The following is a 19,854-nucleotide window of genomic DNA, read 5'->3' as shown; positions in this document are numbered from 1 at the left end:
CGCAAATTTGGATTTATTTTGTAGACTTGTGACATTTAAGTGTTCGGAAATAACCGATCTTTTTCACCCGATACCGGATGAGCTAAAAAATCAAATGATCGGATCGGCACATCTCTATTATTCTTTTTTTTTTGCCAATGTCGAGGCTTTATTCCAGCTTACTGGTGTAACAGTGAAGTGTGCTGAGAGCAGCACACCCCAAAATGACCTCAAAGCTGCAAAAACAGATAATTCTGTGGACTCATCACAACTGGTGAGCCTCCTCAGCCGCTTGGATGCACAGTTCCCCCATTCATTCGTTGATATGATACCATATTAGGCTTCAAGTGAACAGTAGGGTGGATGATGTCATTGGTCAGAAAATGTATGATTTATTGTGCAGCTTTATGCAAGCAAATCAAATATAAATACGGTACGCTCATTCATAACATGCAGGGGAGAAAGAAAATGGGATCAGTCAAGAAAAGGACTATTGAGTGAAATAAGAATTCATTTTTCAAATAAGTATGTGAGGAAACAGGAAAGTTAAAAAAGGCGAAGATTTTATGAGCCAGGAAATCCAGACTCAATGCTCTAAGATTTTATGGTGAAGTTTATTTAAAAGAAAGATTTGTTTAATTCCCATAATTTAAAAAAAAAGGAAGGAAAAGTGTATTTTCCTCAGAGAGTATCTTCTTTTTTTCTTTTTACAAGAATAAATTGGATACAAAGTCTCTAGCATGCAGGGGGAGATGTAACAAGAGTCAAGAAAATGAATGGGAAGGTCTTGTGTCATTACAGGAAGCGTTTGACGTCACGGATTTGGGGGAAAAAAAAAAACAAAGAAAGCACAAGTAAAAACTCCCTGATAGCAAATAGCATTTGTCATGTATTTTCTTTTCCTTCACTCTAGTTGCTGTAAGCTCGGGTCACAGCAGTCAAAAAAGTTCCAAGGGTCTCCCCCATTGCCCAAAGCACAATGGCAGCCAACAGTCACATGACACTGATTAGGGCGCAGACTTGGGCGGCTTGAAGAGTCCCGTCCTTCGGAAGTGCCGCACGATGAACGGCACAGACACCAGCGTGATGCTGATGCGCACGGGCGCAAATAGTTTGTGAACGGCGTAGGCCAGGACGAACGTGCTGGTCCCCGCCGCCATCTTGGAGCGGATGACGGCCTCGCTGAAGCCCAGCTTGCTTAGCACGGACGCCATGTCGATACCGCTAGAGAGATGAAGGCACACAGCTGATTACAGTTCTGCCACATTTGAACCCTACCATGTTCAAAGACATCAGCCATCTATGTAAGAGGGGAACTCAGGTTATTTTTTTTCGGAAAATGTGGAAATTATTTTCAAAACGTATTTTTAAGTGATTTTTTTTTTCTGTTCTATTGAAAGCAGATGTCACCGACCGGTATTTCAAACGTCAGATGTTGGCATGCATCTAACTTTTTAAAAGTTGTATTTTGTGTATTTTTCAACCACGTGATTTAAACAGATGTATTGTTAAGGGGAAAGGGTGATTTTATATGTTTTTGATCTTCATCAAACCCTCCCCCCACCCCAAAATAAAAATGATGGAGAAAGGTGAATTTTCCCTAGAGAAAAGTTTTCATATACAGTCATTTTTTTCCCCTCTGTATCGATGAAAGCAATTGTAATCATACCTCACACAAAATGTCAATAGGCATCTATCTATGTGATTGTAGGATGCTGCATTGTTGTAAAAGAGGATGTCTTTTCCTTTTTAAGTTTTATTTTCAAACTGGTCGTCACGGTATTCGACTGCTTAGCACGTCCGCCCGCCTCGAGTGCAGAGGTGCAGGGTTCAATTCCGGCTGCGGCCTTCCTGTGCAGAGTTTGCATGTATCTCCTTGTGCAAGCGTGGGTTTTCTCCGGGTACTCCAGTTTCCTTCCACATTCCAAAAACATGCATGGCAGGTTAATGGAGCACTCCAAATTGTCCCTCGGTGTGATTGTGAGAGTGAATGGTCGTTCGTCTATGTGTGCCCTGCGATTGGCTGGCAACCGGTTCAAGGTGTCCCCCACCTACTGCCTGAAGACAGATTGGATAGACTCCAGCACGCCTGCGACCCTTGTGAGGATAAGCGGATTGTAAATGGATGGATGGATGGATATTTACAAACCAGATGTTGCTGTCAATCAAGTTGTTTTCTTTATAGCATAAGGCGCCGATGCATTGAATCCTGTATCAAAAGTGCAGTTGCGGCAATATCCTGTTTCAGTGTGTTGTTAAAGGCAGAGCAGTTCAGTTGTGATCATTTGCGGAATCTCTCCGAGAAACGGGCGAGTGACTGTTAACTGTTATCAAGCTGGCTGCATGGGCCAGCTTTAATCAGCCAAGTACAAGGCAGCAAAGTGTTCAACGTGATAATGCGACATGGTTGCGGGTGACACTGCCTTTTCCTTGGGAGGCTTATTATCAGCTGTGTGAGAAAGGCCGCGGGCTTCCCTGCTAATCTCCTGCAAATCTCTTTGCTATGCTAGCTGTTTGCACGCCGTCAGTCAGTCTACACATGCTGAAAGGCTCGACTGTTTTGTTATTCAATTAAAAGATGTCCGTAGAAAGATTTTAGGTTCTCTGTGTTTCCTCTTGGTTCCAAAACAAAGTTGTTTGATGATATTCTGTCCTGTGTGAGAACTACAGGTTGAGAACATTTTTCCATTTCCCACCGAACTTCATACTTTGTGCTGTCATATGCTGCATTAATAAACTCAGTGCATCCTTGCAGCAAGTAAACTACCCCTAAAATGTATTTTTAAAGCACTTTAAAGATGTTTTTTTTCCAAAAGGCAAGCGCTAATTCTAATCTTGGAAATGCAACATTGACAACTTGAAGAACTTTAAACCATCACACAATAAATGAGAATTGTCATGAAAGGGGAAGTCAAGTCAAAAAGGTTCTTGATTTTTTTTCTATACGCCTCCGCCTAGTCTTGACACAATATTCTGATTAATATTCTGTTTGTAGAATCACAAATGAAATCAAACATGTTGCCTGGTGGTAGTTTATTGTATTTTTTTTTTTTTTGAAATATAAAAAGGAGAATCTTTTTTGAAGTGGCATCGTTTAGACCAAAAACGTATTCAAATATTTTTTTTAAGAGAAAAGTTTCTTTTTGTTTGATTTTTTTTTTCTTTTAACATACATTGTCTTTTTGAATTTTTTTTTTAATGTAGATTTTTTTTTTTTTACCAACATTTTGCTTTAAGAAAAGTTCTGTTTTCCAAGATTTTTTTTGAAGAAAAAAATGTTTCATTTTGAGGCCAAACTTGGAGGAAAAAGTTCTATAATCTTTGAGGGATTTTCTTTTCAAACCAAAAGTAAAATGCAGTACATAACTTGTACAAAGGATGTTAATAACAACAATAAAGTGGTAATATTACAACCATGGATATATATGATGAGGATTGCAAAGAATGTTAGACTTCACTATTACTTTCCCATCAAATGTTTTGTTATTCTATAGTCTCCAAATGTTTGAATAGTTGTCTTTGGGCCCTCCGCTTGATTGGCAACCAGTCCAGGGTGTCCCCTGCTTCATTTGCAAAAAGTGTGCGAGTTTGTCGCATCAATGCCGTCATCATTATATTTAGTCCAGTCAAGTCAAGTCCGCTTTATTGTCAAATATGCTCTATGTGCAACATACAGCACAGATGAAATTTCTTTCCTCTCAACCACAGTGCAAACACGCAGTGCATTGACACACACACAGCAAAAAATGTAAAGGTCTAAGCAGTATCACGATAAGGCACATTTCGGGTGAATAGTTGTCTTTGGGCCCTGCGTTTGATTGGCAACCAGTCCAGGGTGTCCCCTGCTTCATTTGCAAAAAGTCTATTTTGTCGCATCAATGCCATCATCAGTATATTTAGTCAAGTCCGCTTTATTGTCAAATATGCTCGATGTGCAACATACAGCACAGATGAAATTTCTTTACCCTCAACCACAGTGCAAACGTGCAGTGCATTGAAACACACACAGCAAAAAAATTAAAGGTATAAGGCCCGTTTCGGAGAAAATGTTAGAAGAGGCAGAAAGTTACTTTGTCACCTTGAAATGAGGAGGTAGAACATTCCCAGAGACATGAGGGAGATCCCCACGTGGAAGGAAACGCCCACAGCTCCGTATTCCTTGAAGACCTTTTTGAGTTGCTGGGTCTTGTTCGGCTTATTTTCCTCCGGCTCGGGTTCCCCGGGGGCTTTCTCTCCAGGTAGAGGAGTTTGTGGGGCTTCCTTTCGATTGTGTTCGTCCTGGACAGGATGAAATGAAACACAATGATACAGTAGAAAGTACGATGCAAACGCAAGTTTAGTGATGCCTGTTTATTACGTCAAAGTTGTTGTCATTTCAAAATGATTTCACCATAAAAATGTACGTTGTGATTGCATATTATTGAAATTAATAGGGTTTTAAAACTGAACATTGAAAAATCAAACATTTTTAGACACTGTCCCTTTGAGCTTATATGCAATACATTGTAACAGAATCATTACTTTAAGTTGTTTTGTTTGTTTTTGGGGGGAGTGATCCCATATCTTAGTGGTGGTAATGTTCAAACTATTCATAATGATACAGTGGTTATAATATGTACTTTTTAGGAATAACACCTGCCTCGTTTTTGATGATGCAACTGCATTTTAATGTTGGTCCTAATGGTGTTACTTTGAGAGCTAAGTATTTTTTAGGTGGAACTTAGTGTGAAATCCACTGGTATAGTGACAAACCACTATTGAGAAAGCCAGCGTGGGCGAGGCAGCGGGCCTTCTGCTTTTCAGAGAGGCCACTGAGGCCAGACTCAAAGTAAAGGGGGTGCGGGCAGTGACACTAGGTAGGTCAATGTGAGTGGGCAGCCACAGAGGATGTATGGGAGGAAGAACAGTGGGACCTCTGTGACTGACAACAGCTTCTCACAAACACACAAGTTGAGTCAGAGTGACACACATACAGAATCACTCGCACACCTCCACCCTGAGGCCGACAACCTCCTGTCAGTTGCCTAATATTTACTTTTTGCCTTGTTTTGTTCATTGTTCTATAAGTGTTGTTTGTACATGCTGTGTTTTACATTGACCCATGGACACTTTTGGTGCACCAAAGCCACAAACATAAAATGAGAGTAAATACCATAAAAATAGGTGTCAATTACATTCATTCATTCATTCAGTCCTCTTCGTCCCGTCTGAATGATTATTCACACCTGTAATTACATTACAGGTGTTAAAAAAACAACAACAAAAATGTCCTTTCCTCAATACTCCAGATAGCTCAGCAATTTTAATATCACTTAAAACTCTTTTCCAAGCCCTTTCCATTGAATACCTTTTTTAAAATTATTGTTAAACGGAGCATCATATTTTCTTTAGCTATCTAATTTAGGATTTAGACTATTCATATTGGCAATTCTAAACATCTTTTACGGGGTTAATTTGCAAATAAAACGTTTGCGTTGGGGTTAGACCCAAAAACAAGGGTTCACTGTAATCATTCAAAATGTTGCATTTATAAAACATCTAGCATTTTGCAACTGCCTTGTTTTACTTGTTTTAAGTAGTACCTAGAATTGAACGACAAAACAATCGGTACTCCATGTTACGTCATAGTCGTCGCGAACTTCGTGGTATAAATTGGCAGGTGCGACGTGTCGACACCTGCCGGTTGATGAGCATTGCGCATGTGCGGCCCGGAGACGTTTGAATGACGTAGGGCGAAGGTACAGTACTCTCTTTACCACTGTACTTTCCCTTTCTCGGGTGCACCATTTTACGCAGCAGTGTGATGGTTACAATACCTCCGCGTTGTTCGTGTCGTCCATGCCGGTGGTCTTCTTTGGGACAGCCACTACGGTAGAGAGCCCACGGTCACCAATTGAAAACGAAAGCACTGGCTCCTCCAGGCCGCCGCGGCGCTTCAAGTGACCCCAGTTCGGGATGAGAAAACCGTCGTGGTGGTACGGTTCGGGTCGTCGTTCCCCGAAGTGTGCGAGTGTCGAGCCCACGCAACATATCCGGTCTCGGTAAAAGCCCCTCGTTAACGTCAACGGGCTGGAGTGTGAGTGGCGGAGCACACGCGCCGTCGTCCTCGTCGCACGACTCAGAAACATGGCCGTCGTGCCGCCCTCAAAACGAGTTTCGTGGAGTCCAAAGTGTTTACGTTATATGTGCTAAATAACCTGAAGTGAAGGTCCAAACATGCTGACTGTGTCCCCCCACCTCCTTGTCATGACTGGCTGTCCCCCGCACCCGACCAGCAGTTGATCTTGCTGACAGACAGGGCGCGCAACCGCAGACTGTCCTGGAGGAGGCTCCCGTCAAAAGAACAAAGCGTGCTGTGAGACGTATGTAACATGCGTGGTTAGGAAAGGCCTCTAGGGGGCGCCGCTGCATTTCTCATCAAAGAAGGTACATGTACAACTCCATAAGCTGGAAAAAGCGAGTTGCAGACCTCATGCGCGAGAAATTAAAACAAAAGCTACCAAATGAACGAGCGTCATTGAAACGTTGTGTGATAGTACTAAAGTGTAAGCTTACCTGTACACCAGTTTGCAGGTATTACTTCAAAGGCTTTGACCCTTAAGTGGCAAAACAGCAGGTGTACTTTGTGCCATGTTTAACTGCGCTCATGGGACTTATACGTTTAAACGTTGGTAGAAAGAGAGAAAGAACTAGAGGTCCAAGTTCATGCAAGGATGGGGTGTTGAACAGAGGCGTCGCCAGATCCCTTTCACTGGATGGAACACGTGCAAGTGTCAGAAACGGACTTGCCAGTAAAGCTGGAGCGGGGGGAATAAACTAAAATTAAATTGCTGTGTATTGTGAATATGTCGCAGCTGCCACCTGCAGTGTTTACCGACATTTATTAATTTGTGACCTACATGGGATCGATGCTTCCTTTACGGCATATATGTCAAAGTGCCGGCCCGCGGGCCAAATCCGGCCCGCGAGAATGTTTTCAGTGGCCCCTGGGATGATATTGATTTATTATTAGAACCGGCCCGCAGCAAGCCGAGAGCCCGCAGATCTTTTACACGCACCAATACTACATTTCCCACAATGCAACGGTGACGCGCCAAGCAGTCGGCCGCTTTATTTAAATATTTATTAGTCTAGCAGTCGTTCCCATAACAGTGACATTAGCTTTCAGATACCCATCAAAAATGGCAAAACGGAAGGTGGACACTGAGAACCGGGGGTTTCAAACAAGGTGGGAGTCGAAGTACATGTTCATGGACGTAGCTGGAAAACCTGTGTGTCTTCTGTGCGGAGAAAGTGTGGCGCGATTGAAATAGTGTAATCTGAGACGACATCATGAAACGAAACACGTGAACAAAAACAAGAACATGGACATGGAGGGGCAAGGGGGATTTCATTAAAAACGGTATACTAAAAGTTTGTGACGAAGTTTACCCCGAAAAAAAGCAACTCTTTTTAAACGTGAGCATTAGCAGAAACACAATTGCAGTGTTTCTGCAAAGATACGGCAGTGCGTGCTGCGCAGTTTGACGGTTTCCTCCCCGACACAGTGGTCCCGCTGCGCATCCAGGCTGCTCAAACGTTGTCGAAAGTTTGGCAGCACATACGTGTGTGAACAACTATTTTCTTTGATGAAGCTGAACAAAACATCACACAGAAGTCGATTTACTGCTGAACACCCTCACTCAATTTTGAGGATTTGCCCAGCTCAGAGCCTGCCCCCAAATATTGATGAACTTGTAGAAAAATTAAGACACCACCGAGTATCAGCCTCAGCCTCAAAAAAGTGAATATTACCTATAATATACTGTGCAATCACATATTAAGAGTTTTTACTCAGTTCAAGTTTTTTTCTTGAAGAAAGTGTTGTTTTTGGTTTATACATTTTTGCACTTTATTTTATTGTATTTCAATACAATTATTTTTTAAAAATATTGTATTCGAGTAAATGATCGAAAATTACTGCACTATTATTTGGTTTTCTTTTAAGTAAATTTAGCCTACTTTTGCTAAAAGAGAAAATATGGACTAGTGATAGTGCCTTGAATAATATCGGCTTTTTTCATTCATGTTATGGGTATTTTTATACAAAGGAAATTTTTTTGTGCCTGTTGAAAATTAAAGTTTACTGACGTAGCCATAAAAAAATGTTGCTTTATTTATCTGACCATATTGGAATGTATTTGTTAGGTTTTCAGTCAATTAAATTTGGTTCAATAAACAATATGTGGTCATTTTTAAAATTTTCAATGAACATTCGATCAGTCCGGCCCTCGGCTTGCAGCAAAATTTTTTATCTGGCCCTCCGTCCATTTGACTTTGACACCCCTGCTTTACGGGATGGTCTAAAACGCTTAACGTGCGTGAAAAAAAAGCTCAACATGTCTTAATGTCAGAAAACCATGACCAATCACCATTAAAGTTTATGTGCACAACACCGCCTACCTAAAATCTCAAATATTGGTGTGATTGTTTTGATGTTTAAAGACATGAATGTAGGCATGGGTGGCAGTACACATTAACGATTGGTCATACTTTTCTGACATGAAGCAACATCAAGCTTATTTACGTTTTAGACCCTCTTCCTTTTCCCTTACCCAGCATGTCGTGTGTCGAGCAGCACTGGCAGGGTGGGCCCCACTTCCAACAGATGATTTAAATTGGTCTATATCAATTTGACTAAAAACGGGTGAATTTTTCTGCTTAATCAGTGTTCCACAAACACAATATTATTCAAAATACAGCGTGTAGGCCTATAGCGGGGGTATATAGAGCATATTGGAAAGAGCATTTTTGACTTGAATTCCCCTTCAACATAACGTGGATGTTTTTGTAGTATGTCATGTGATATGCACCTCCAAACAGCCTCCATTCCGAACCCTCAAATCCAGATCATCCAACCATGAAGCAGACCTCCTAAAGAAATGCACCACCGTGCATTGACTTTGTTTATCTGAAGATGAGAGATGATCACCAAGGCGCCGAAATAACTGGGACATCTTAAAAAGAGTGAAACTCTGTTTCCCAGAAACACATTCTCCTCCATTTGGTCACACTTCATACTTGGTTATTCCAGCAGGATGTTCAATAGCGACACTGAAAGTCCCCTACCCACCTCCCTCAGGGCATCCAATAGAATGCCATTCAGATGTAATTTGGATTTGTGAGAGCCTTCTTCTTCTCATCCAGTCGTCCATTCGGTGGTCAGGCCTGCAAACAACTCCTTGCACGAAACGCTTTGGCGTCGACTTGGCTTTGCTCTCCCACTGACGCTTATCCATGTTGGCCTTCAGTGAGGCGTAGGATGAGGCCCTCCGAAGGCCCGGGACTGCGGCCAGCTGGCCTTGCACTACAGCAGCAAGGTCACGCCATGCAGAGGATGTGCTCCGCGTAGTGTGTTTGCACATGCTTTTGTTTCCGTGCCTATTAACCTCAACTTTGCCTGGCACGCGTTCCAGAAGGAATTTGTCAACATTGACTCCGCAAACATCACTTAGTTATGTCCAACCTGATGTCCTTATTTGAGCAGTGACTGAGTTTGTCCTTCTAGTTTGCTTTACATCTTCCCGAGAAAGTCTTTTCTCACGGAGGAGACATTTTGTGCTCGCTATAACGTGAGACGAGTGTACCTATGGCAACCAAACCAAAGGCCAGAAAATATTGGATTTAAGGCATAAGCCACCGTGCCAGAATCAGGTGTAATAGGCAGTATGCTAATCCATTGATCCAACCGGATCAAATACTGGTAGTTGCTGTCAAATGTCACAGTTACTCAAACAATTTTGACTTGATATGTTGTGAATGTGGCATCATAGTGTACAAATGGTTAGCATATATGTACCGTGTATATATATATATATATATAAATGTTTTGTTTTTTCAAGTCAATTGAAGTTTGTCTTAAGTCTTCAATTCCCTTGCCAAAAAAACAGTGGATTGTTGTCGTCAACTACTGTATGTGAAATTTTTCAAACACTTGAGATCGAGTACATCCAGTCAGACGAGACCACCGTGAGCAATTCTCAAAATATACAATTTATTCAAAATATGTGAATGCAACCCTCAGTATGGTCTAGTTTTTACAACATCATCAGTAGTTTTTCATTTGTATCCTTTTGTCCATTTTTGGACACTTCGTCGATCATCACGCATGAAACTACTGTATATTTTTTGAAGGAATTGGACAACTTACTCCACCGCAGCAGCTTGACGCTTAGTTGACATGTAATAAAATAAAAACAGGCATTTCAGGACCAAAAAAAAATGTACACAGTGGTGGAATACATTTAAACACTGACACCTGAGTATACTTGGCAGGCAGATGATGCACATAAAGCAGGATTACCCAAGTGGATTGTTAAGTATTTTCTTACGTTACTTTCCATTAAGACACCGATAACCACACAGACAAATGCAGTTCGTGGGAATAGACGAAATTAGTATTTACAAATTAATCTGTACAACTCATTGACACTGTACAAGCGAGCGCGGGGGAAATGTGGATTTAAAGGAACAGATTACACCTAAAGTAGATGTATTTTTGAAAGGAAGACTCTTTGGCACTGGTGTGGAGATGAGGCAAACATGTAGGGTACTGTTTTTGATACGTGACAAACACTATACGGTAACGATAATGTGGTCATTTGTTAACCTGTAAATCAAGCAAATTTACTCACATGGCCATCGCTAATTGAAACAAAGTCGGTTGAGTAGGAAGGACGTTGGGTCGCCCAAATTCCACAATGCCAGGGCAAGGGTGTGAAGTCAAACACCCGACACTCCCTTCTGCCATCCTGTGTGTGTCGAAAGCAATCGCGGCTGTCCGACAAGTATTTCATAAGTCATCTAGGCGGGATTTACACTGCAGAGCCAAGTGCCCGGTTCTGTACAGTATCTGATCTTGTTGACTGTCTTTTATTTCAATGTTTAGGTGACACATTTCCTATTTCACTCTGTTTATACTGATAGGACGCATGCGATATCCATGTGCGAGAAATGAGATTCTGACTCTGATGTGGCAGTTATGTATTTGTAGGGATCATTCGATGATTAAAGCTGTCGCTTTCGTATGAAGAAAAAAGGTGCTTTGCTGACTCTTCTCTTTATCGTAACTCGCTCTCCACACACCATCCACAACAATAAATACACTTCAATGTAGGAACACATAAATCATGTCATAAATAAAGAAATGTACAGTTAACAGTTTTCACTCTCACGTTACCTCAAAGCAGATCATTACAAATATAATTTGGGGGCAGATATACGATATATAAACGGACGGTGGCTTGTCCAAGTACAAAATAACACTTATGGCATTCCTTCCCTTTACGCCGTTCAAAGCACTATTTTTGCTTCTTCTGATATGTTGAAATCCATGAAAAATGTCGGACACCATGACTTTTCCTTCATGTTAAAAAAAAAAGAAAAAAACTTGGGTGACCTATCTAAAAGTTCACTCATGTACAGTGCAACCTCCAAAGTCAAACACAACCCCAAATAAATAGTGGTACAGTTTGGAATTCAAAGTGAATTTTCTTGGCAAAATGTACAGTGGTGCATTGGGTAATGAATGCGCCAATGTACAAGTTTTCTAATCCGAGGCTTTGTTTTAGTGAGCATCTCAAGGACCAACTCCAACCAGTGTGTTTTATTTTTTGGCTTTTTGGGAGGTGGCGGCTGATAACGTTGCTGACAGGAAAGGGTGTGGCTTCACAGGATGGCAGGTCAGATTGGGTGGGAAAAACTGCATTTTGCGTTCATGTCCCGTTGGTTGACCTGCTGGTTTTATTCCACAGACACAGAGAATTTTGCAAACATAGACCAAGAGAACCTCTTTTGTATTTGTCAAGTTCCATAGGGGAGCTCTTGTAGTTTGAAATGCCAACGTCAGGCGGATGCCGATGACAGCACATTATACAGCTGTTCGTTTTCGGAGTCCATCCATTCATTTTATGTAAGACATCACCTATGCCCTGGGTGAGCTGGAGATTTCTGTCATGTTTCACATGAACGAGTCAATTTGAAAACGTTGCTTCTGCGTACGGTCATGAAACTACCGGTAACGGGCTCCATTTGATTGGTGAAATGGAGTCAAATGTGACTCGCTACGTCGGATTCGTGAAACAGTCATGTGACATAAGTCTCTCTGACAAGCCAAAATAGATTCTAAGATACAATAGAAGGAAGTCAACCACTGTGCCGGAACAGATTGACTTTGTGTGACTTTGAAGGTTCTGCTTATTTTTGTTTAGTCTTTTTCTCGGGGTCCTTCAAACACAAATTTGTCTGAGAAATTTTCTTCAGATTGCTGCCAAATTTGAACTCTTCTTGACACGTGCCTAACACGAAATGGCAATTTTCCATCATTGCATCTGGGCGTAGCATGGTGGTGTATTTTTGCCCAGTAACTCCCAATCATCATGAATTACAAATAAAAGATTCAGACCCTTGAAGCCAGTTTTCACGAGGCAACAAAATTCACCGCATCTGTCATGAGCAGACCCACAAAAACATCAGGAGAAGCAACGCCCAAAAAAGACACAGGAGGTCTGCTTAAGAAAAAAAAAATGGTTTGAAATGTGAACATCTTGGACGTCAACCAGTGTCACGGTACAGATGGACTTTGGAGGCGCCACTTCTACCTCGAATTATCTTCAGCTGTCCAATTTTGTGTTTCTTCCATGTGTCAAAAGGCTCAGTTTGTTAGCCTGCTACACCTGCAGCCTCCCTTCATGGGGAAAGTCCTCATGTTTGAGGGACAATTTCTTTACTTTCCGCCGGCTCCTCTGTGCAAACACTTGCAGTTACTCGACCTCGCATCATGGTGGCGCTATGACACGCAGCAGCAGGTCTGCGACTTGGGCTGCTCTTCGTCGACGGGCTGCCTTAGTCTGAGGAGTGGCGGATCGCCGCTGGCCGGCGTATAGAACACCGCGCTGCCGTTGGACGACACCAATGGCATGCGGGGGTCATCCGACATGGATTTGGCATCGTTGAAAGAGTCCATGGAACCGTTACCCAGGTGACCGTTGAACAGGGGGTGGTTCAACAGCTTGGCCGCCGCCCGCTGCTTCTTCAGCTCCGACAGAGTCTGAGCTCTCTCGCGAGGTAAAGTTTCATCCTGGCCGCACGGGTTGGTAGCGAGCGTGCTGTTGTCCACCGCCGCCATGCCGTTGGAAGGTGGCTGGGGGTGTGTGCTTGTGGTTGTAGAGATGAGGCCATTGTGCTTACTGCTGCCATCTTTGAGGATGGTAGGCAGCTTGGTCTGGTCGGATGGATCGGTTGCTTCCACGGGCTTTACCTGGACATTGAGCAGAGAGTAAATCAAATACATTGTAAATTCGGCCTCTGAAGCCAGTTTGGTTTCGCAACATGAATTCTCATCCTTTATCTCTCGTGTTGTCCTTGGGGACAGACAAGTACCTGCTGGCACTATGTTTGTTTGTTTTTTTAGGACAATGCACATTATTCACCGTAGTGTAAAGGCGTCCATGCTAGAGCTAGTACAGTGGCTAAATCTCTCTGATCTCCCTTCCTCCTCTGTGGGGGTTGTGTGTAACTGCTCACCACCCCCCTCTCTGCTCGGCCGACAATGATGACAAAAAAATGTCCGGCCTCTCGTCATTAACTTCAAAGAAGCGGCTTGCTTAGTTTGACACAATCTTCATCTCTGCAAATAGCCAATCACATTGCTTAAAAGACCCCTCAAAAAAAGAAAAGCTCATTACCGGTGACAGACTGTTTTAGCGATTATTGCAACTTTGACTTCTCAAAAGCGTGGAAAGCAGTCAAACCGGTCATGGCAACACTCCTCCATCTCACCCTTCACAAGATGATTGTCATCTGCTGGTTTTAACTGTTGATCAACTCCAAACTTGTAAGGAGAAATGTGGTTGGTTGAACTGAGATTTACACGCAACACAAGCATGGCAAGGTCACGTGACTGCTCATCCTCATTCCCATATCAATATCTTGAATGTTGATATCTTGATTTCGATACGATAAAGATATGGATCGCCCAGTCCTAGTGTGAATTGCGGTGAAGCCCTAAACAACATTATTATTGTTTGTAAGCAGAGGCGCTTGTGTTTGTGCAACAAGGCCAAAAGCACTGTGGCTGAACTGAGGTTACCTGAACGAGATTACAATCAGCACATTGAGAGAGCGAGAGAACATTAGAAGCTGCAGAAAATCGAATGTGCAGCTCATTAACGTCCTCCCTGCCACTTATAATAGACTGTGACAAGCACTCCCCCCCCCACCCCCCAAATGTGCATTGTCCTCCTTAGACTGGAGATAAGACATCTGGCTCTGTTGCCAATCAGAAAGATTCTTTTTGACAGATGCTAATTATGAGATGACTCACATGCAGCACCTGGATGATCTCCTGGTCGGGATCTTTCTCTTTATCCTCATTTTCCTCCTCCCTGCCTCCCCTCCACACGATGGCCTCCGTCTCATACTCCTTGCGGCAAAGGTTGTGTCTGTCGGACAAACTGGCTCGCCTCACCACCTTCCTGCAAATGAGGAAACCTTGGTGAGAGCGAGTAATGATGCACTGCCAGTTTATTTGTACGCAGACGCCACGACTTAACAGAAGATACGCCGTTTGCCATGTTTTTACCCCGGGCGGCACTGTGGCGTAGTGCTGTGGCTTCCTCAAACATCACAGAAATATGCGAGTTAGGTTAATGGAAGACACCGAATTTGTCAATAGCTGGGAATGTGAGGGCAAATACCCGCTCATTTGTTTTTTTTTTATATGTGCCCTGAAATTCAAAATCAGGAAACTGAAATGATGGCGGGTGCCACAAGTTTTCATCAGCACGACTACTCAGGGTTGGGAGTGGATGTACATCGGAAAACATACTTCTGAATCAGTTGTGTAACAAAAATGTCACCTTAAATATGAACAAGATTATACTGTAAGCATATGTTTGTCCCAAGGGGTCATGCAGAGCGTGAGCAGCCCGTGGGCTACCGATTACGCATCCCTGCTCGAACTTGTCCATAGATTTGGATATGAATGTGTGAATGGTTGTCTATATTTGCCCTAAGACTGACCGGTGACAGTCCAGGGTAGACCCCGCTTACTTTGCCAAAAGTTGGCTGGGAAAGGCTCAATGACACCCGTGTCCCGAATGGGGACAAGCTGTGCAGGATTCTATCCATGGCATGGATGTTCCTGGTGATTAACTGACAGAGACATTACAAGAAAATAATCAACAGTTGTGATTGTTTGTCTACATGTGCCCAGCGACCAGCAGATGACAAGTCATTCGCTGGTGACCAGCATCAGGTGTACTTGTGGTGAAAGATGTTTCCCTCAGCAAAAGTCAGCTGGGGAAAAAGCTGTTGAAAAAAAACGCATGGGCATTTTTTCCCACCCTAGGGATAACCATGTTTAGCGACTTCTACATGTTGAAAATTGCATACCTTTTACCAAGGTGAAATATGTAGTAGTCGTAGGAGTAACAGCAGCGGCCAGCAGGTGTCAGCACTCACCCACGACTTCCAGCGCTGGATGTCCGTCTGCACAGCGAGGTCTTGTGTTTGAGCTGCGACTTCATAATGATGTCATGCTTGTGCTTCAGGTCCAGCAGAATGGCTCTGAACTCCTCATCCTCACACAAGTCTGAAAATGGAGGATGGAGGAAAATATTAGCACGATACGATAGCGACGCATTTTTTTTGGCGAGGTGCGAGTATACCGATGGGGGTCTCATCGAGAAAGGTTTTGGCATTGAGACTAGCTCCGTGAGACACCAGCAGCTCAGCCACATGCATCTGAAAGAGCAAAAGCGGTGTTTCACCTCGACAGTAAGGAAAGTCTCTGAGCCAGTCGGCTTTTCCGCCGGCGTCGTCTCACCTGACCCCAGCATGCGGCTGCGTGGAGCGGCTGCCATCCGTCCGAGTCTCTCAAGTCCATGCGAGCGCCGCCCTCCAGCAGCAGTTCGGAGGCCTGCATGTAGCCGTTAGCCGCCGCGATATGCAGCTGCAAAGAGCAAAAGGATAATACGTATTCAATTACCCTGCCTTAAAGCAGAACATTTCCATACGTCCCCTTTTGTTCAAGTTGCATTTGTTTTCATTTGCTGAGTTCCATTTCACCTCGTCCAACCCCCCCTAACTTTATTGTCTCTCTCTGTAGATCAGACAGACTACTCAGGAAGGAAAGTCTTCCAGTGACACACAAAAAAAGCATTTCTCTTGAAAACAAAAGATTAGCCTGACATAACTTCCAACAATTTCCGCATGCACTCTTCTCTGGGCTGTCGCCAAAAGATTCTGGCACGATCTGTTTTGTTTCATTGCACTGGATAAAGATTAAGCAAAGGATGCACAATGCAGGAGGGATAAATCTTTCAGATTAACAAGGAGGACTACGACCATCTCATGGAGGTTTCTAAAGCTGATACATAAATAGGGTGACCTGACCTGACATCCTCTCTTCACCAGATGTACACTACAAAAGAACTAAAAAGTGTCCAAATCATTTGTAACATGATTTCATTCTTTAAAAAAAATTGTACATAAACATTCAATATGACTTTTTCCACAGCAAACATGTGAATAATGGGAGGAAAAAAAAACATAAGCCCCACCACCAAAAAAAAAAAAAAAATTGGGGGGAAAAAAAAAAGAATATGCGAATTTGCGGGTGCCAAACTGCTGCATATGTCGATTGATTTATTTATATATTTTTGAAGTAAGTTGAGTGCTTAAGAAGTTTTTTTGACATAATATTGTTTCATGAAACATGAAATTCAGACAGATTTGTCTGCATTGTTCGACCGGTAATCGGACTCATGACTTACTGACTTGTTTTTGCCACATTTTTTGGGGTTGATTTTTGTGAAGATGATTTAGTGAACACTAAAAAGACTGCCAAGTCAAAGTCAACAACTAACTGATGTAGATAAACAATCATTCATTTGAATTCATGGTTCATTTACCTTTCTTTTAGTTTAAGCCTAACCTACAAAACGAAAACATTTGTGTATGATGAATCTGATATTGTTTATTGTAATACAGATGACCGTATTTTCCACACTATAAGGCACTTCGGAATATAAGGTGCACCTTCAATGAATGGCCTATTTTAAAACTGTTTTCATATGTAGGGTGCACAGCATTATAAGGCGCATAGCTACAATAGTGGCTGAGCTTGCGTTATGCATCCACTAGATGGAGCTACGTTAAACGGAATGCAATACAATCAGCTTGTTTATATATATATATGTGTGTGTATATATATATATATATATATATATATATATATATATATATATAATGTGTGTGTGTGTGTAATCTTTCACAATGGTTGCAGTTGGAACACAGCGCTTTACAGAATATTATAAATACTACATCCAAGAAATCAGAATATTGATCCATATATATGGCGCATCGAATTATAAGGCGCACTGTTGGCTTTTGAGAAAATTGTTGCTTGTTGGTTAAGCAATAGAGCATGTTGGCAAAAATCACATATTTAATCACAACCATGATCAGAAAAACGCCGGAATTAGATTCTTTTTCAAAATCATTCAACCCTGGATAGAGGAGTAAATCAAAATGCAAGCTTGGTCACGGAGCTGTTTAAACTGTTAATTCAAGGTAGCACCATACGCCTTTATGAAAACGTACCAGTGTGGCTCCCTGTGAGTCCTGATGATTGACTTCGTCGCCAAGCCTCACCAGTTCCTGAATATCTCCCAGCATCCTCCTCTCTGTGGACGCCCGGGTCTCGTTGATCATCTCCTGGGTGATGCCTGCCAATCGAACACGCACGGACAAACGCTGCTAATTGCCCTACTATTGACTTTGTCTTCAAAGCGTTCGTCTGTAAGCGCGGCGCGTTAGCGGTTTGACAAGAGCCTTTTCACACTTGATGTCGTCAGGGATTTGACAAAAGGTCTGTGAGAAATAAGGAATATTGGGCCGACTCCACCTTTAACCAAATTGAATTCCAATCCACTGTCTTGACAGCAACAACTTAAAATGGAGACGGCCACGCGACAGCGCTTCCCTTCTTAAGAATCCCTCATAATAAAAAATGGATCAATATCGACACCATTCGCCAAAAGTGGCGAGCTGTCACATCTTCCACATCTGGATGATGTACAGTAGAATTCTGGGAAATGGAAAAATAAGATGTGGAGATAAGGCAAAAGCAGTTGTGGCGCAACCAGGGTGGTCCACGAATAAAGATTCTCCTTCATAATAAATTCGAAATCAGCATTAATGAATGTGGAACGACCATTTTTGCAGGTGGTTTTAAAATAAAATCTGAGATTTCACAAAAATCCAATTTATGATTTGAATTCATTTATTTTTTCCCCCTTTGCCAACACAAAAAGTCAATGACGATCAAAACAACTTCTTGTTAGATTAAAATTATAAATTGCCGACACTGATTGTGCTTTTGTAAATATAATGATTTCAATCGCACAGCGATCCGATGTGAAAGACAAAACTTAAAATATTAGGTACAAAAAAATGTTTCACTCCAAATGTATTTTTAGCAGGAATTTTGTATTTCTTACCCCAGTTAGGCATGAAGTGACTCCGCTTGCCTAACAGCAGCAAGCTAACACTGTGTTAAAGCCTCCTCGTTTTTTTTCTCTCTTTACGTGATAAACGCCTTGCTTTAGAGTCACTTTTACGTTAATCTCATTAAAATGGAGACTTGATAGTGGTAAATTATTTATTTCAACTGATTTGATGATTATACTACATTCTCGATGTATGCTTGTCCTTGTTTGATCAGGACAAAGGCAACAACATCAGTTTAATAAATTCCATGTCCTAAATGATGGCCAAATCCTCTCATTTCCTATTTGCAGGTGCTGAATTGGGTTAATCTAATACTATTTGACTCATTTTCGTACCACTGCAATGAACTGATGTCCTCAAATAAGCGTCTTCTATCAACTGCAGTGTTTTTTTTAAAAATTAAGACAGAGGGGAGCCATTCTCCCTGTCGGTACGTCGTCTCTGGAGGTCTTGCCACTTTTGGCAACTAGCAATTAGCATTGAAGCGCTCCGCTGTTTGATGCTCTTATTGCCATTCTTCTCACCTGCTGCCGCGCTATCTGTATGCCGCAAAAGAGTCCGACTGAGAAGCTCCTTTGTGTTCCTCAGTACGGTATTTGGTGTCACATGTTCAACTAATCCCATAGTAGTTTTCCTTTGACAGAGCTTGGAGACTAAAAATCTTTCTTGCTCACCCGAGGGAATGTCAACATCAGCAAGTTGAGTTGGCGATAGAGGACGTGGCTAGCTTACTTAGCTCTAAAATGTGTTTGTTATTGCTGCCAACCAAAATTCTCCATTCATGCATGCATTTTCTAATCGTTTTTTTTTTTTTAAAGGGAGATAGTACACCTCTGTTGGCCATGGCCGTCTCAATGATGTCCAGTGTTGGGTCGTCTTCACAAAGGTCGTACGGCATGTTCCCGTCAGAGTTGACCGCCAGCAGATCGGCACCACTGTGGGAGAAAATGACCGTCCAAATCATTCATGAAGAACGGTGACACCATGTCGAGCTGTGGGCATTGTTCATGTCATCTCACTGTGCAATGAGTATCTTGACGAGGCCCGCATGTCCACAGGTCGCGGCAGCATGAAGCGGCGTCCACAGCTCATTATCCTGAGCGTTGACGCCGGCTCCACGGTCCAGCAGGATCTTTACCATCTCCTCGTAGTTGTCTATGCAGCACTGTGTGGACAAGCGGCACGAGGGGGGGTTAAAAAAAAAAGTGCCTTTTAAAATGACGACATTCGATCTAGGTGACGAGTTTACATTGAGATGAGGCACACTGCCCGTCTGTCCTCATCTGTTTTTTTTCAGGGTTACTTCCCGTTGTGCAGTCACTG

General features: G+C 42.5%; 2 protein-coding genes across 5 annotated transcripts in view; both read right to left on the bottom strand.

Moving 5' to 3' along the window:
* Nucleotides 1-348: 348 nt before the first annotated feature.
* On the bottom strand, nucleotides 349-6,312 carry LOC109510634 (protein FAM210B-like). Of its 2 annotated transcripts, none has more exons than XM_019861100.1 (3): nucleotides 5,796-6,312; nucleotides 4,058-4,257; nucleotides 349-1,203 (listed from the first exon to the last, which is right to left on the bottom strand). In XM_019861100.1, the coding sequence occupies exons 1-3, from the start codon at nucleotides 6,105-6,107 to the stop codon at nucleotides 987-989; spliced, it is 729 nt and encodes a 242-aa protein (XP_019716659.1). In that variant the 5' UTR covers nucleotides 6,108-6,312; the 3' UTR covers nucleotides 349-986. The 2 variants fall into 2 exon arrangements, with proteins under 2 accessions (XP_019716659.1, XP_019716660.1); XM_019861101.1 differs by having other exon boundaries at nucleotides 4,058-4,239; nucleotides 5,796-6,311.
* Nucleotides 6,313-9,991: 3,679 nt separating this feature from the next.
* Nucleotides 9,992-19,854, bottom strand: part of ppp1r16b (protein phosphatase 1, regulatory subunit 16B) — a 59,255-nt gene continuing 49,392 nt past the window's right edge. For 2 of the 3 annotated variants that reach the window (XM_019861096.1, XM_019861097.1), the window contains exons 4-11: nucleotides 19,551-19,696; nucleotides 19,363-19,466; nucleotides 17,623-17,747; nucleotides 15,845-15,970; nucleotides 15,687-15,762; nucleotides 15,481-15,610; nucleotides 14,342-14,492; nucleotides 9,992-13,276 (exon numbers count right to left, since the gene is read on the bottom strand). In XM_019861096.1, the coding sequence (XP_019716655.1) occupies nucleotides 12,806-13,276; nucleotides 14,342-14,492; nucleotides 15,481-15,610; nucleotides 15,687-15,762; nucleotides 15,845-15,970; nucleotides 17,623-17,747; nucleotides 19,363-19,466; nucleotides 19,551-19,696 (1,329 nt within the window). In that variant the 3' untranslated portion in view covers nucleotides 9,992-12,805. The remainder of the gene's footprint in view (nucleotides 13,277-14,341; nucleotides 14,493-15,480; nucleotides 15,611-15,686; nucleotides 15,763-15,844; nucleotides 15,971-17,622; nucleotides 17,748-19,362; nucleotides 19,467-19,550; nucleotides 19,697-19,854) is intronic. The other variant, XM_019861098.1, reaches the window with a different exon arrangement.

The sequence above is a fragment of the Hippocampus comes genome, unplaced genomic scaffold (assembly GCF_001891065.2).
Source record: "Hippocampus comes isolate QL1 unplaced genomic scaffold, H_comes_QL1_v1.1 scaffold40, whole genome shotgun sequence".
Taxonomy (NCBI): Eukaryota; Metazoa; Chordata; class Actinopteri; order Syngnathiformes; family Syngnathidae; genus Hippocampus; species Hippocampus comes.
Note: the sequence above shows the minus strand (reverse complement) of the source record. Positions and strands in the feature narration are given on the sequence as shown.